At 38.2% G+C, this 16,768-nt stretch overlaps 1 protein-coding gene across 3 annotated transcripts in view; it reads right to left on the minus strand.

Moving 5' to 3' along the window:
• The window catches only part of ACBD6 (acyl-CoA binding domain containing 6), a 194,458-nt gene that overhangs the window by 167,899 nt on the left and 9,791 nt on the right, over positions 1-16,768 (minus strand). For all 3 annotated transcript variants that reach the window (NM_001083783.1, XM_024976524.2, XM_024976523.2), the window contains 1 exon segment: positions 15,637-15,733. In NM_001083783.1, coding sequence (NP_001077252.1) covers positions 15,637-15,733 — 97 coding nt within the window.

The raw sequence follows: 16,768 nt of genomic DNA on the forward strand, positions 1-16,768 counted from the left end.
ATTATTATAAGATTTCAGCAGGATTACAGCATTAGTTTATGCCAAGTAATGCAGCCTGAAAAAGCTCAATAAATCTTAGCTGAACCAAATCTCAAAGGACAAATTAACACAGTCATCCCTAGTTTACAACACAAATAGATATGAAAAGAAAACAAAGACTTGGAAGTAGAGAAATCTAGTACAATCCTAATGAATAAAAATATAGACTAATTCTATGGAATAATATACAAGAGAAATGACCCATAAACTATAAAAATTTTTTAAATTAAAATAGTAATAAGTCATTCAGTCGACTATTGTACATATATTAGATATTTAAAACATTCACTCTCAATATATAAAGCTTTCTCACAGGAGGCAAATGTGAGGAGACAGGACGGGAAATCAGTCTCAAAACTTATCCACTTTAGGCTTATAATACTAAATTTTAATATCGCAAAATGTTAAGAATTTTAAAAACTTTCAAAAAGGAGATATCCTAAATTGTACAAGCAGTTTTTTTTTTTTTCCCTTAAGTAAACAGTGAATACAAATCTATCTTCCTTCACTGGATTTCAAATCCTATTAACAGATTTTCAGGTCCTACATTTAAAATGAGCCAGTGTCATGACTGCTAGAGGATGGAAAAGGCTATGTTAAAATCTAATTACATGTTAAAAAGAGTAAAGTGGGACATTTAAAAAAGAAAAATGACTTATCTTTCCTGAGTATATTCCCCTTTTACCTCAATTAAAATTATAGATTACTAAGAGTTTCACTAAAATTTTTTCATGGCTTCCCAGTTGGAGAAATAAATAAAATATTCGACCTAAGAAGAAACTGGAAAACTGTGATATGACTACACTTATTTATTTAGACTACACGCTACCAGAAGAAATATCAAAACTAACACCCATCATATACTAAAATCAGAATCTGGTTCTAGGGTAACCCTATCCCACCAATATCAATGAAACCCTAGGAGTTTACCTATCCCAAAGTAATTTTATATGATTTTCTTTAAAGTTTCTTTTAAGTTATACCACTAGGGAATTCCCTGGTGACTCAGTGGTTAAAAACCGGCTTGCCAATGCCGGGGAAACAGGTTCGACCCCGATCCAGGAAGATCCCACATGCCATGGGGCAACAAAGTCTGTGCACCACAACTTCTGAGACCACACATCAGAGCTTCAGCTCTGCAACGAGAGAAGCAAGTGCAACTGGAAAAAGCCTGCACACAGTGATAGAGATCCAGCACAGCCATAAATAAGTAAATAACAATTTAAAAAATTATACCACTAAACTATTTTTAATAAGAGAATGATTTGTCAAACTTTTAACATACATACACATATGTGCACAGGTATTCATACTGCTTCCTTTCCTCAATCAGCAAATATAAACAGGAAAAAACTAAAAAACTCAGAGATAAGTAAGTGTATGGAATGAATGTTAAAATAGTGTGCCAGACTAAAAAGCCTCTTGATGAAAGTGAAAGAGGCGAGTGAAAAAGTTGGCTTAAAGCTCAACATTCAGAAAATGAAGATCATGGCATCTGGTCCCATCACTTCATGGGAAATAGATGGGGAAACAGTGGAAACAGTGTCAGACTTTATTTTCTTGGGCTCCAAAATCACTGCAGATGGTGACTGCAGCCATGAAATTAAAAGACGCTTACTCCTTGGACGGAAAGTTATGACCAACCTAGATAGCATATTCAAAAGCAGAGACATTCCTTTGCCAACAAAGGTCCGTCTAGTCAAGGCTATGGTTTTTCCAGTGGTCATATACGAATGTGAGAGTTGGACTGTGAAGAAAGCTGAGCACCAAAGAATTGATACTTTTGAACTGTGGTGTTGGAGAAGACTCCTGAGAGTCCCTTGGACTGCAAGGAGATCCAACCAGTCCATTCTGAAGGAGATCAGTTCTGGGATTTCTTTGGAAGGAATGATGCTAAAGCTGAAACTCCAGTACTTTGGCTACCTCATGCGAAGAGTTGACTCATTGGAAAAGACTGTAATGCTGGCAGGGATTGGGGGCAGGAAGAAAAGGGGACGACATAGGATGAGATGGCTGGATGGCATCACCAACTTGATGGACATGGGTTTGGGTGAACTCCAGGAGCTGGTGATGGACAGGGAGGCCTGGTGTGCTGCGATTCATGGAGTCGCAAAGAGTCGGACACGACTGAGTGACTGAACTGAACTGAACTGAGTATCTATTTGTTAATTCTCCTCTAAAGTTAACCATTGAAAGGACTGATACTGAAGCTCCAATACTTTGGCCACCTGATGTGAAGAAATGACTCATTAGAAAAGACCCTGATGCTGGGAAAGATTGAAGACAGGAGGAGAAGGGTCAACAGAGGATGAGATGGTTGGATGATGTCACCGACTTGATGGATATGAGTTTGAGCAAGCTCTAGGAGTTGGTGATAGACAGGGAAGCCTGGCATCCTGCAGTTCATGGGGTTGCAAAGAGTTGGACACAAATGAGCAACTGAACTGAAAGCTAACCAAACATGTTTTTTAAGAACAAGTAGGAACCACGGGACTCAACTGGCAAACACACACAAACACATACAAGCATTAAGCATTCAATAGTTCCTAAATATTGTTCAACCCTTTATTAAGTCAGTAAGGTAAACCATTTTATTTTTACTAATACAACATGCTTTTTCTGTATCAGAAATTAGCTGTTCATGGAGGCTAACAAATTTGACCCAAAATATCAGTATATTCAACCTTTGTTCCCAATAACAAAACATGTTATAATAGAATTCTACTATTAGAACAAATGGTTTTTCAGTAGGAAAAAAATCTCCTTCTAATTTTGAAACTAGACAAAATGCAGTTTCAATTACTAACTCTGAATTAATATATTTAAGTTGTGTTTTTATCAAAGTAAACCTGAAATAACAAATTCCATAAGATCTACTGCTGGATTATTTCTTCTGCCTATGGCTCTGTTTGGCTTCCCAGGTGGGACAGCGGTTAAGAATCTGCCTAACAATGCAGGAGACCCAGAAGACACTGGAGACATGGGTTTGGTTTGGTCACTGGGTGGGGAAGATCCCCTGGAAGAGGGCATGGCCACCCACTGCAGTATTCTTGCTTGGAGAATCCCATGGACAGAGGAGCCTGCTGGGCTACAGTCCATAGGGTCGCAAAGAGTCAGACACAAATGAGCAAGCATGTGTGCTATGGCTTTAATATCATAATCCAGTTAGTCTACTCAAATGTGTAACTGCTTTATTTACAAAGAAATATATCCTGTGATACTGCACAAATAAAGTCTTGAGCATTCTTTAGTGAAAGAAAATTTTAGTTACACAGGATACTAATCTCTACAAATTGTCTAATAAGTTTAATTACCAAATAAAATTTATGTTGCTTTTTTTTTTCATTTATATGAATTGAACAGGACAACAAAATCTTTTTCCCATTGTTCTCATTATTCCAAGGCATCAATATTTTTAGATTATAAAATATGTCCTTTATTTAAACTATTTTATTCTTTCATTAAAACATTATATTTTGATATATTAAATACAGATAGAAATTTTTAATTTCTAACCTTGCAGTTTTAATCTGTGTCTATAAGAGAAACAAAAACACAAAGTAAGCATAATACAGGAAAATGTATCATCACAGAAAATCAGTCACTTTAAGCTGTAGAACACTGCCCTCTGCAGTCCACTGATCTAAAAAACAATTCAGTGTACCTAAGTCACAATTTAATCCAGCCAATGGATTTTTCATTGTTACTGAAGCAAAATTCCTCCACGCTTTTTTAAAAATTCAGATTTATTCTAGAGAAATGTCTGCGTCAAATGTTCTTCAACTTCTCCCCTTCTGACTCACCCAAATCTCAATATGCAGTTAAGTATGGCATTAACTTTCATGTTCTTGCATAAGGAACACAGTATTTAACCCAATTAATCTCACCCAAATTAGTCTGGACAAAGCAAATCTAAGAAAACACGGACACAACACATATAAAAAAGGAATAAAGATACTGAATTCAGAATTCACTTTATACAAGGTCTTAACCTGATTTTCCATCAACTTGGTACTACAATAATTGGGAAAGCTATACACAGCAGAAATAACAGCAGGCATAGTGCACACAAGTAATCTATGCAAACTTTATTATATAGACAACTTCTTCTTCAGCCCCTCCCCTGTACCACATACAGCACAACCGCCAGACCACTCCAATCCAGCAGTTACTGGTCATCTTCTGTTTCACATACTGAGCTCGTACAGGGAATTATAAATATTAATAAGACATAATCTTAATCCTGGAAAAGTATAGAGGAAGAGAAACATAATTTCAATTCAAAATGGTAAGAACAGTGAAAGCAGAGGAGCACAGAGAGCCATTACTTTGCCTATCTCTGTATGGTTCAAGGAACAGGGAAAAGATTCCTAAAGGTCAAAATACCCTGAACCTAGTCTTCAAGGATGAGCACAAATTAATCTAGTAAACAGAGAGAGCTCTCCAAATAAAGGAAAAAAAAAAAACTTGAACTAAAATCAGAAGATGTAAAACAGCAAGATGTAGGGCAGTAGATACTGACAACCCCAGAGTGCTTCAAAGTGACTTGTGAGCCATTAAAACCTAAAACAAACAGAGAGGTCAGGATCCTAGCAGTAAATTTTACGTAAATCTGGAGTAAAGATTATGCATTTCTATTTTTAAAGCTCCCTGCAAGGGATTCTGGTGCACAGTCAGGTTGCTGAAACAATACTTAAGTCTGATAGTACTGGAATTTAAAATAAAGGTTGAGGAGGTGGGATTGAAATGTAAATATGAATTAGATGTGGTGGAATTTGTATGTCATACTAATTTAGCTTACGAGTAAACGGGAATCACTTTTAAACAGGGAAAACATGGTCAGATATGTATTTTAGAAGCAGTATAGAGGACAGAGTTGAGTGAGATCAGATTTAAAATAGGGATAACATGTAGAAATGCCCCTGCAACAATAAAATAGAAATACTCAACAAGTATTCTGACACATGAACCTAAACAAAGTCAAAAGGTAGACCCCTTAAGACTGACTGCACCTGCAGATGTATTTTCAGTTTGGCTCACATTGTAGTGCAACTGCCTAGCCAACTTTAACTTATCTTTTAAAGCCTCGTTCAAAAATCAAGAGATATCACACTAACGCCAAGACTTTATATCTGGTCTGGCATTACTGGCACTCATAGCAATAACCGGCTGAAGCAAAGGTCCATTTCCCTAGTTCATATAGGCATGCACTCCCCCTGTAAGGGCTTCCCTGGTGGCTCAGAGGGTAAAGCCTCTGCCCGCAATGCAGGAAACCCAGGTTCAATTCCTGGGTCAGGAAGATCCCCTGGAGAAGGAAATGGCAACCCACTCTGATACTCTTGCCTGGAAAATCCCATGGATGGAGAAGCCTGGTAGGGTTCATGGGGTCACAAAGAGTCAGACACGACTGAGCAACTTCACTTTTACCCCCTGTAAACTACAATTCTCACGACTATGTATAAATTCCAACCCACTTCATTCATTTATGTTAATGGCCTGGACTCTGCAGGCTATTCACTTTTTAAAAATTAGTTTTTGTGATCCTGCTCTAAAAACCCTGAACCCTGATCAGGATCACAGAAAAGATCAGGGCTGAAAAATGAATTTAGAATCAACACAGCCTACAGTTAAAACTGCAAGAATAGTAGGGAGAAACAGCAATATAGTCTTGGGCAAAACAACATTTAATCATGCAGACTTTATGCTTTATGATATTCCTATCGGCTTAAAAGTGGCCCTTACCACATTCAATTTATTTACTTATTTAGGCTACTTTGAAGCATGTGGGATCTTAGTTCCCTGGCCAGGGATTAATCCTGTGCCCCTTGCAGTAGCAGCACAGTGTCTTATCTACGAGACTCCCAGGAAGTCCCTCACATTCAAATCTTAGTTAAAATTGTATTTTCCTCATGTATATATATTTCAATCTCTTTGGCACTACTGTTGTGCTGTGCTGTGCTTAGTCGCTCAGATGTGTCTGATTCTTTGCAAACCCGTGGACTGTAGCCCACCAGGCTCATCTGTCCATAGGAATTCTCCAGGCAAGAACATTGGAGTGGGGCGTCATGCTCTCTTCCAGGCACAGGAAGAAGACTATCAGGACAGGACCCTGTTCTGGCTCCTCTGTTGTTTCTTCAAGTTCCATTATCTATTCTGATATTCAATGAATTTTTATAGGTAAAAGATAAGTCAATGATGCTGTAAAAACCACAGATGAATAGTAGCCATTTTGCAAAAGCCTAGATGGGTACTAGACAGCTTAGAACAAAGGAGACTCAGTTCTCCCATCTATATTACTTATCTTCATAAGCAATACACAAATATGCAATGAATGCTAACCTAAGAGTCATCAGACAAGTTATGGTGAACAAAAACAAAGTAACTAGTAATATCCCAAGTAAACATGAAAGTTTCTAAGGAGTTTCTCTAAAAAAAACCAAAAGACTAGATGGCCAACGAGAAGCAAGGTTTTAACAATACTACTGAAACACACAGAAAGCCCTAGAAATTCCTGAGAACAAAATTGCCTTGTTTATCAGGAACTTTTGCTCCCTCTGGTGGTCACAAGAAGCTTTACTAGGTGTGAAGAGAAACAGGTACAGCGGCAAAGAGGAATGAAGCTGCAGGAACTATCCAGATAGACGTTCATCTATCTGTCAGACAAGCATTCAAGTTACAAACAACACTTTTTTAAAAGAAGAAACTTAGAATTTAGTGCTTTTGAGGAGGGAGAAGGCAATGGCACCCCACTCTAGTACTCTTGCCTGGAAAATCCCACGGACAGAGGAGCCTGGTGCGCAGCAGTCCATGGGGTCGCTAGAGGTCGGACGCGACTGAGCGACTGCACTTTCACTTTTCACTTTCATGCATTGGAGAAGGAAATGGCAACCCACTCCAGTGTTCTTGCCTGGAGAATCCCAGGGACGGGGGAGCCTGGTGGGCTGCCGTCTATGGGGTCGCACAGAGTCGGACACGACTGATGTGACTTAGCAGTAGCAGCAGCAGCTTTTGAGGAAGCAATGCAGAATTACAGAAATAGTCACAAGTGGTTAGGTCTACTAGGAAATGACAGAAGGAGTATATCATGTGTGGGACAAGGAACTTCATATACAAAATTTCATTTTCATACCCTTTCATACTGTTTGAATTTTTATTTCCATATACCTGTATTACTTTCATTAAAATATTATATACTGGACAATATAGAAGAATACTTATATCTTTTTACAAGTTTATATTCTAAGTGTATATCCCTTTATCATTAGAGTAAAAGCCTTAATCCTTATAGTAGACTATCCCATGTGCCCCACGCTACCTCATTTCCTATTTCTCTGCCCTGCACCTCATTCCCGTATACCTATTCGGTCCTCCTAACAATTTCTAGAGCACACCAGGCATGCTCCTACCTTAGGGATCTGCGCTGGCTGTCCCTCCATGTAGAATGCTCTTCCCTAGGTACCTGCATGGTTCACTCTTCACGTCTCTGCTCAGTGCCATCTCTTCAGTGAGCCTTTCTCGATCAGCTCATTTAAAATTGTAACCCCACCTCCTGTATACCCTCTTCTTCTTCTCCTGCTTTCTCTCCTTGGTGCTAATCAACTTCTCATACACTATATTTATTCTATTACTTATGCCTGCCAAACTGTAAGCTCTCTGAGAGCAGGGATGGGTGTCTTTTGTTCACTGTTATCTCCAGCACTGAGAGCAATAACAGGCACACCATAAGTGTGCAATAAATGAGCTGAATGAATGACTACTATCAATAATATATAGATGTACAAAAAAGGACAAAAGTCCTTTTATAAATGATTCAATATGAAACAGTAATCTGCAACAGAGTAAAATTTTAATTATATATACAAAATACAGGAGATTGGTCTTTTAATAAGTTAGATCTACAGAGAGATCATTAATGTATTTTTTTCTTTTTGGCCTTAACTTGTAGGATCAACAGAGACCAAATAAACTCAAATCATCCTGCTATTTGTACTCAAAAAGCCTTTATACAGGACTCAAAAAAATGCTACTCATTACACTGGGCACCTTAGAATAAGAATCTTCTCAAAAGAGCTATGGAAAAATATCAATTATTAGCTAGAAATTACAGAAAAACATATAATTCTTTAATTTGGAAAATGTCCTCTTCTAGAACTGTTAATACATCTATCAGGCTATAAAACCACATCTTTGTGTCCATGTTCTCTCTTTAGAAGCAAGGCAGCCACTTCAGAACAGAGTTACTTCATGGGTCAGGTTTGTTGTTGTTTAGTTGGTAAGTTGTGTTGGGAGTCTTTTGTGATCCCATGGACTGTGGCCTGCCAGGTTCCTCTGTCCAAGGGCTTTCCTAGGCAAGAATACTGGAGCGGGTTGCCATTTCCTTCTCCAGGGGATCTTCTCAACCCAGAAATCAAACCCATGACTCCTGCATTGCAGGCAGATTCTTTACCACTGAGCCACCTGGGAAGCCAGAGCATTCACGTTGAAAAGAATCTTAATCTTCCAAATGACTGTCAATTAGGAAGCAGTCTGGAAAAACAAAGTGACTGAAATGCAATTATTTTCCAATTTTATCAAAGCTTTTACAAAACTACCTTGAATATTTGTTAAAACATCGAATTATACCCTTAAAAGTTTGAGCATCTCACTTTATATACATTTTACTTTAAAAAATAAAAAACATAAACAACCTGTAAACAAGTAGTGAACTTCAGTTAGTAAACTTGCTTTTCACAGGAGTGTAGGTTAGCAATTCTGAAACGGGTTCCTGTGTATTCTAGCTCAAGAAAATGAGTAAATATAATGAGAATATTAGGAGCCTGGGTTCTGACATAGAAAGGCGTTACAAATTCAGAAAGAGGGAAGACAATAATGTACCCTATAGTGCAGGGTTGGAATCAGAGGTACCAATATGAACTTGTGGTTTTTAATATATAAGTAAATAAATATAGAAATACAGATATAGGATACATATGTTAGAGAGGGTTAAGTAGGTGTGGGTATATGCACACGTCTGTGTCTACAATGAATCTATCTGTGTGCACATTCATACCTGAATGCATACATATGTGTGCATGTACACACAGATGTAAGTATGAATGTGTGTTAACATATATGTGCCTTTGAGCATATGTATTATTCAGGTATGGAGAAGGCAATGGCACCCCACTCCAGTACTCTTGCCTGGAAAATCCCATGGACAGAGGAGCCTGGTGGGCTGTAGTCCATGGGGTCGCTAGGAGTCCAACACAACTGAGTGACTTCCTTTTCACTTTTCACTTTCATGCATTGGAGAAGGAAATGGCAACCTACTCCAGTGTTCTTGCCTGGAGAATCCCAGGAACGGGGGAGCCTGGTGGGCTGCTGTCTATGGGGTCACACAGAGTCGGACACAACTGAAGTGACTTAGCAGCAGCATTATTCAGGTATGTCTGCTGAAAGGGCATAGAAGCAATGACGCCCTAGCAGAAATGAGCATACTCAACACCCAGACTTTGCTTTCTAAATACCATTCTCTACTAAAAGGAACCAAAGGGGGAAAGCCAATTCTAGGGTGAGGACAGAGAAAGCAGAAGATAAACCTATGGAGTGAGTTGAATTGTGTCCTCTCCCCTACAAAGACACATCCACGTCTAACCCCAGATATCTGAGAATGAGGCCTTATTTAGAAACAAGGTCTTTGCAGATGTTATCAGGTTAAGATGAGGCATACAGTCAACTAATATTTGACAAGGGAGCCCAGACTACTCAATGAAAAGGACAGTCTCTTCAGTAAATGGTGTTGGGAAAAAGACACCTATCTTATACTGCTGCTAAGTCACTTCAGTCGTGTCCGACTCTGTGCAACCCCATAGACGGCAGCCCACCAGGCTCCCCCGTCCCTGGGATTCTCCAGGCAAGAACACTGGAGTGGGTTGCCATTTCCTTCTCCAATGCATGAAAGGGAAAAGTGAAAGTGAAGTTGCTCAGTCACGTCTGACTCTTAGCGACCCCACGGACTGCAGCCTACCAGGCTCCTCCATCCATGGGGTTTTCCAGGCAAGAGTACTGGAGTGGGGTGCCATTGCCTTCTCCGGTGTGTGTACCTTAAATTTATAAAATATGTCAGTTACATCTCAATAAAGCTAGGGGTAAAAGTTAAGATGAGGTTTAAGGCGAGCCCTAAATCCAATGACAAGTTGTCTAAATAAGAGAAAGTAAGGGCAATCTGGATAGAGACACAGGGGGAAAAGGCCATGTGAGCAGAGATAGAAACTGGAGCTATCCCGCCACAAACTAAGGACTCTCTGAGACCACCAGAAGTACTGGTAGAGGCAAGGAAGGACTCTTCCCTGAAGCTTTCAAAGAGAGCATGGCTCTGCTAACACCGTCATTTCAGGCCTCCTGTACTGTGAGAGAGTTTCTGCTGTTTTAAACTACAAACTACTAGTTTGTGGTACTTTGCTATGGCAACCCTAGGAGACTAATACAGCCTGAAACACGCCAGAAAGAAAAGTGTTCAAAGAATGATGGGGACATATCAAAAGGACATGGGAGCCATCTTGAATGGCTTTCAGTGGCCAAACGATGGTAATTGATATTACTACTGAATAAAATACAAATCTATGAATATATTCTTGACTATAATGGGTGAGGCAATCAACCAGGGGCCCTGAGCACATTTCATGTTCAGTATGCCAGGCTCTGACTACTTCTATCTTGGCCATTTCTCAGGGTTGTGTGTAGAGTAAGCCACCATCAGGGATGAGGTAATTTCTTCCACACCCCTGAAAAATAGCAGGTTTGCTGCTCCCTGCTATGAAAGTGATGAGTCCCCAAAGCTCAGTGCTCCTTCCCTATGGCACAACCCACTGTATGCAGGAATCCATCTAGGCCCACCTGTGTCATCCCTGTGGGATTTAGGGGACACAAGAATGTGAAGCAAATCCAACAAAGCTCATGTTGTTTGCCATGCCAGGAATAATACAGTCCTTTGGCTCGGACCCAGGAGTCTTGTAACTCTGCCAGTATGTAAGAAACAGTAATAGGCTATCTTATTAGCTTGTAAGTAGGGCAGAATCCTTTCACAGTTTTTGGAAATGAGTAAATAAGTAAATAGGGGAGAAGGGAAAGCCCATCCTCACAGTGGCATGCCAAATAATAAATGCAGAAGGAATGATGGAGTTAGAATACCGTTAATGGATATTAAAACTAGTGGGTGAAATCTGATTAGGAAGAGGATATTTACAGTCTTAGAATATCACCCCACAAATTACTCATTAATTTCAAAGGGGGCAGGGAGAAATGTTATAGTGGAGAAAGCAAGTGATTAAAGTTAATATAACCGATTTGGGGACAAACAGACATCATGTATCTTCTGGTATAATACACAAAGAAGGACACAATTCTGTGGTATTCCTTCCAAAAATGTAATGATCCAAATCTAATCACGAGGAAACATCAGACAAACCCAAATTGAGAGCCAGTCTACAAACTAACTGGCCTATACTCTTCAAAGACATGACAGTCAAGAAGGAAAGGCTGAGAAACCACTGCAGATTAAAGGAGACTAAAGAGACATGGCAGCTAGATGCAATGCATGATCCTGGATTGGACGATTGATCAGAATTTTTTTAAAAAACTATGAAAGACATTTTAGATATATGATAAACTGGAATATGGACTATGAATTTGACAATAATATTGAATGAATGTTAAAATTCCTGATTTTGAGAAAAGAGAATCATTGTTACTTGTCAGTAGGAATGTAAATTGGTATAGCCATGAAGGAAACATTATGGGTTCTTCAAAAAATTAAAAATAGAACTCCCATATGATCCAGGAATCTGACCTCAGGGTATACATATAAAGGAAATGAAATCAGAACCTCAGACATCTGGTCTCTCATTGTTTATTGAGCATTATTCACAATAGCCAAAATACGGAAAGACCTGAGTGTCCATGTATGGACAAACGTATAAACAAGACGTGTTGTGTGTGTATATACACACAAACAACAGAACATTATTTAGCCATGAGAAAAAAGGAAATCCTGCCATTTATGACAATACAGATGAACTGGGAGGACATCATGCTAAGAAAAATAAGCCAGACAGAGAAAGACAAATATTACATGATCTCACTTTATAGGTAGAGTCTAAAAAATGAAAAAGTCAAATTCATAGATGCAGAAAATAGAATGGTGTTTACCCCTGGCTAGGGAAAATGGGGAGATACTGGTCAAAGGGTACAAAGTTGCAGTTCTGTAGGATGATTAAGTCCACTACAGGCATAATGACTACAGTTATTAATACTGTATTGAATATTGGAAATATGCTAAGAGAGCAAATATCAGGTGCTCTTCTCATACACACAGAGAGAAAAGGTGACTATGAGAGATGATATATTAGTTAGTTCAACTATAGTAATCATTTCACTATGTATATACACATAAATCATGTTGTATACCTTAAATATACATTTATAATTTTTATCTTAACACATATGTACACATACATCTACATACACACACATATGCATGCCTTATAGGAACTCTTGACACCAAAAAAAAAAAACCAATACCCAATTTTGATAATGGCAGTATAGTTATGTCACATAGAGTCGGACACGACTGAAGCGACTTAGCAGAAGTAGCAGCAGTAGCAGCAGCAATGTATTGAAGTATTAAGCAGTAAAAGGACATGATGTCTATAACTTCTCTAAAATGGTTCAAAAATAATAAAATAATTCAGAGGAAACCTATTTATATGTATGTACATGTAGACAGAAAATGATAAAACAAGAGAAACAACTGGCATAACTAGACAAATGCCATCTAAGAGTTTCTTGTGCTCTTAAAACTTTAAAAAAGTTATATCAAGACATCATTGTACTATTATTAGTTACCAATAAACACACTAATTAATAACAATGTATTCTATACGTGAAATTTGCTTAGAGAGTAGATTTCAAGTGTTCTCACCATAGACACACACAAAAAAACATGATCAATATGGGAGGCGATGGATAAGGTATTTAAGGTACGAAATCATAAATTCTGTTACTTATCAAAAGTTATAAACTCAAATGCCTACGTAAGAAGTTTAGCAAGATGGTTCTAGCTCAGGATCTCTCATGAGGTTTTGGGTGTTTTTTGGGAGTATAGTTGCTTTATACTACTATAGTTGCTTTATACAGTCTCTGCTGTACAGCAAAGTGAATCAGCCATACGTATATCCTCTTTTGGGGATTTTCTTCCCATTTAGGTTACCACAGAGCACCAAGTAGAGTTCCCTGTGCTATAAAGTAGGTTCCCCTTAATTATCTATTTCATACAAAGTATTGTTGTATGTCGGAGAAGGCAATAGCACTCCACTCCAGTACTCTTGCCTGGAAAATCCCATGGACGGAGGAGCCTGGCAGGCTGCAGTCCATGGGGTGGCGAAGAGTTGGACATGACTGAGCGACTTCACTTTCACGCACTGGAGAAGGAAATGGCAACCCATGCCAGTGTTCTTGCCTGGAGAATCCCAGGGACGGGGGAGCCTGGTGGGCTGCCGTCTATGGGGTCGCACAGAGTCGGACATGACTGAAGTGACTTAGCAGCAGCAGCAGCAGTGTTGTATGTCAATCCCAATCTCCCAATTCATCCACTCCCCATCACTCCCTCCCCACATGCTTTTTTCTAATACACATAATGTCAGCTATGGGACAGAGAGCAGAGTGGTAAAGAGTGGGGATCTGGACTTATACAGGCATAGGTCCAAATCCCAGCAATATCATTTATTAGCTGGCTAATCTTGGCAAGTAGTCTTAAAATTCTTAAGAAGATTTCAAAGGGCAATATATGCAAAGAACACATTCAGCATGACAGTTGTTATTATTTCATCATCTTTAGAAGCAAATATCAAAAGAAAATGATTCTTTTAACCTAAAAGAAAATGATTCTCTTAACCTAAAACAAAATGAACTAAATATCAAACCTCTTGAGATTGAGATTAGGGTCCGGCCCCATACCAATCAAAAACATGTGGGGTTAAAAGCTATGAGTCAAAGGTACCAGCTCAGAGTGTTTAAACTAAAAATTAAAATGTAAAGGAAATATAAAATTTCTCTTTACAACTAGATTATGATGTTAACATATTTTTAGAATCATGTATTAAAGAATCATTTTTACTTGAAAAGTATGTATCTGTTCTGTTTGGTTCTGTTTGGTTTACTCGAGTTTCATAAATTAAGTAGGTAAGATATATATATATTTTTAAAACATCCTTAATGTCTAGTTTCCATAAGGAAGAACTACCTTAACTACATGGACTGTGCAGGCATCTGTAATAGTCATGGTTAATGGAATTTTACTTAGTAATTAAGGCTTTGAAGATAAGAAGCCATAAATTCTGTCATTTATCAAAAGTTATAAACTCAAATGCCTACATAAAGCCAGGCAATCAGAAACAGTCAAGTATAAGTCAATAGAGAAGAACTGAGACCACAGTGGCTGGACCTGAAGAGTAAGGACTCACTTAAAGGCATGCAAATTCAAGTCTTGTTTTTGTTTTTTTTTAAATATTGTGCCATCTGTATTCAGGCTGAGTTCAGTTCAGAGAGGCACTTGTTCTTACCACTGAATTTCAGATTTTTAAGTCCTTTTACAACCTTTATGGTATATATCTGTACACTGATGATGTTTTATAGTAGTCATATCATTAGAGATATTCTAAGTTGGTTATCTTTCCCACTTTGTACTCATAATTAAGATATATTTTTATATGTCATAATATTTACATCTTTAAGGTTCCTTATAATTCTGACATTTTAAGATTCTATCGCTGATTCCATCCTTCATACTGGTAATAAATATCTAATAATGAAACAAGTGCCCCCAAAGTCCAAAGTAATCTCTTCTTCCACTGGATACCTTAGCACTCACCTCATTATTTTATACTATTACTCTATTTTTCATATGTTTTATCTTCTATAATATACCTTGTGAAAGTGAAAGTCGCTCAGTCGTGTCCAACTCTTTGCGACCCCATGGCCTATACAGTCCATGGAATTCTTCAGGCCAGAATACTGGAGTGGGTAGCCATTCCCTTCTCCGGGGGATCTTCCCGACCCAGGGATCAAACCCAGGCCTCCCGTATTGCAGGCAGATTCTTTACCAGCTGAGCTATCAGGGAAGCCTTATAATGTACCTTACAGTACATAATAGCAGAAGGTGTGTCATTCACATTTTACCCCTATCGATAAGCATTTTGCACTTGCATAGAAGGTGTTCACAAAAAAAGAAAAAAAAAGAAGAGAATCCTATCATTTCTCAATAATATGATCACAAGTTAAACTCTTTCAAATTCTAAAATGAACTGAGCTTTTGCATGATTTACAATTATGCTTTTAAAAATTCTCCACAATTCAGAGTTCTCAGTATCAGTAGCTGGCTATATGAACATATAAGCAATAGTATTTTTAGATAGATAAATATTACAATAACTTTATAATCTTCCTATTTGAGAAAATAAAACTCAAAGGATGTTACTTAAGCCTACAGCTTAGTTTTAACATTTATTTGAGAGAAAGATGGTGTTTTTTTGGAAAGTGTTATTTATAATCATTAAGTCTTACCTGAGGATTCCAACTTGGATCTAATTTTTTAACTACAGCAATATATTCCTGCATTGCTTGGCTGGGGCTTGAATCACCAAGAGCTTTCCATGCTTCCCTGTAGTAATATCCAAAATGGTCTATCATTAATTATGTAAGAAACACAGACAGTATATTTCTTGTTATTATTAAGAAAAAGGCACACGTTTTAATGGTCACAAGATGTAATAAGCCACAGACGCACAGCCTTCTCTTTTTGCCTTTACATTGGTCCATAGCAATACAGACCTTATCAGCCCACCTAAGGAGCCCTTTTAGACACTTTTCCCTCTAATCACCCTTCCCATGAAATTTTAAAATATATATTGCATATTTGTCGAATTTAAGAAGACATAAACTATTGTAATATCTAAGATTTTAAAACTCCCTCAAACCCAAATTTCACCCCTGCTGAGAACACACGGTCTACAGACAATAGGAGTAGTTCCCATCTAATGAATTAACTGTGTTTATGGCATTTCAATAATGTGTTCACTATTCATCACATAAAACAGTATTCTGTGGGAAATGCTTCAAACTTTTTTTTTTTTTTTAAACTTATTTTAAGATCTGAGAAATACACCTTCCCCTCCTGCTGTTATCTCATCTCTAAGCTGCCAGTAGTAGATCCTGAGGCCTTGGGCAGGGACTTCAAAAGTGAGGGGGCAGCGAAGACAGAAGAGAGTACTAATTAATGAGAAGGCAGGGACTTCCTGCAGTTCAGTAACCAAGAGCAATATTTCAGTCCTGAGCCCCCTTCTGCACTTTCCTTTTCTTCTTTTCTGCCAGCTGCTAGATCAGCCCTCCTTCTTGGCTTTTCCTGCCAATTCTTTCTACCTCCAAGTGGGAGGTACAGTCACTGATCCACTGTAAAAGGTAACTCAGTCTCAGAGTTTTCCCGTTACCTTCCTGCTCTTATCACGGACAGAACATCTTTCTGAGGTTACCTAAATTTATTTTTAATCTCTTGAAATTTACTTGTATACATTGTAACACTTTACCCCAAATATACATTCTTCAAAGTAAAGAAATTTCATTATTTAATACTATTAAACAAATGTACGGAGAAGGCGATGGCACCCCACTCCAGTACTCTTGCCTGGAAAATCCCATG

This window comes from Bos taurus, chromosome 16, assembly GCF_002263795.3.
Source record: "Bos taurus isolate L1 Dominette 01449 registration number 42190680 breed Hereford chromosome 16, ARS-UCD2.0, whole genome shotgun sequence".
NCBI lineage: Eukaryota > Metazoa > Chordata > Mammalia > Artiodactyla > Bovidae > Bos > Bos taurus.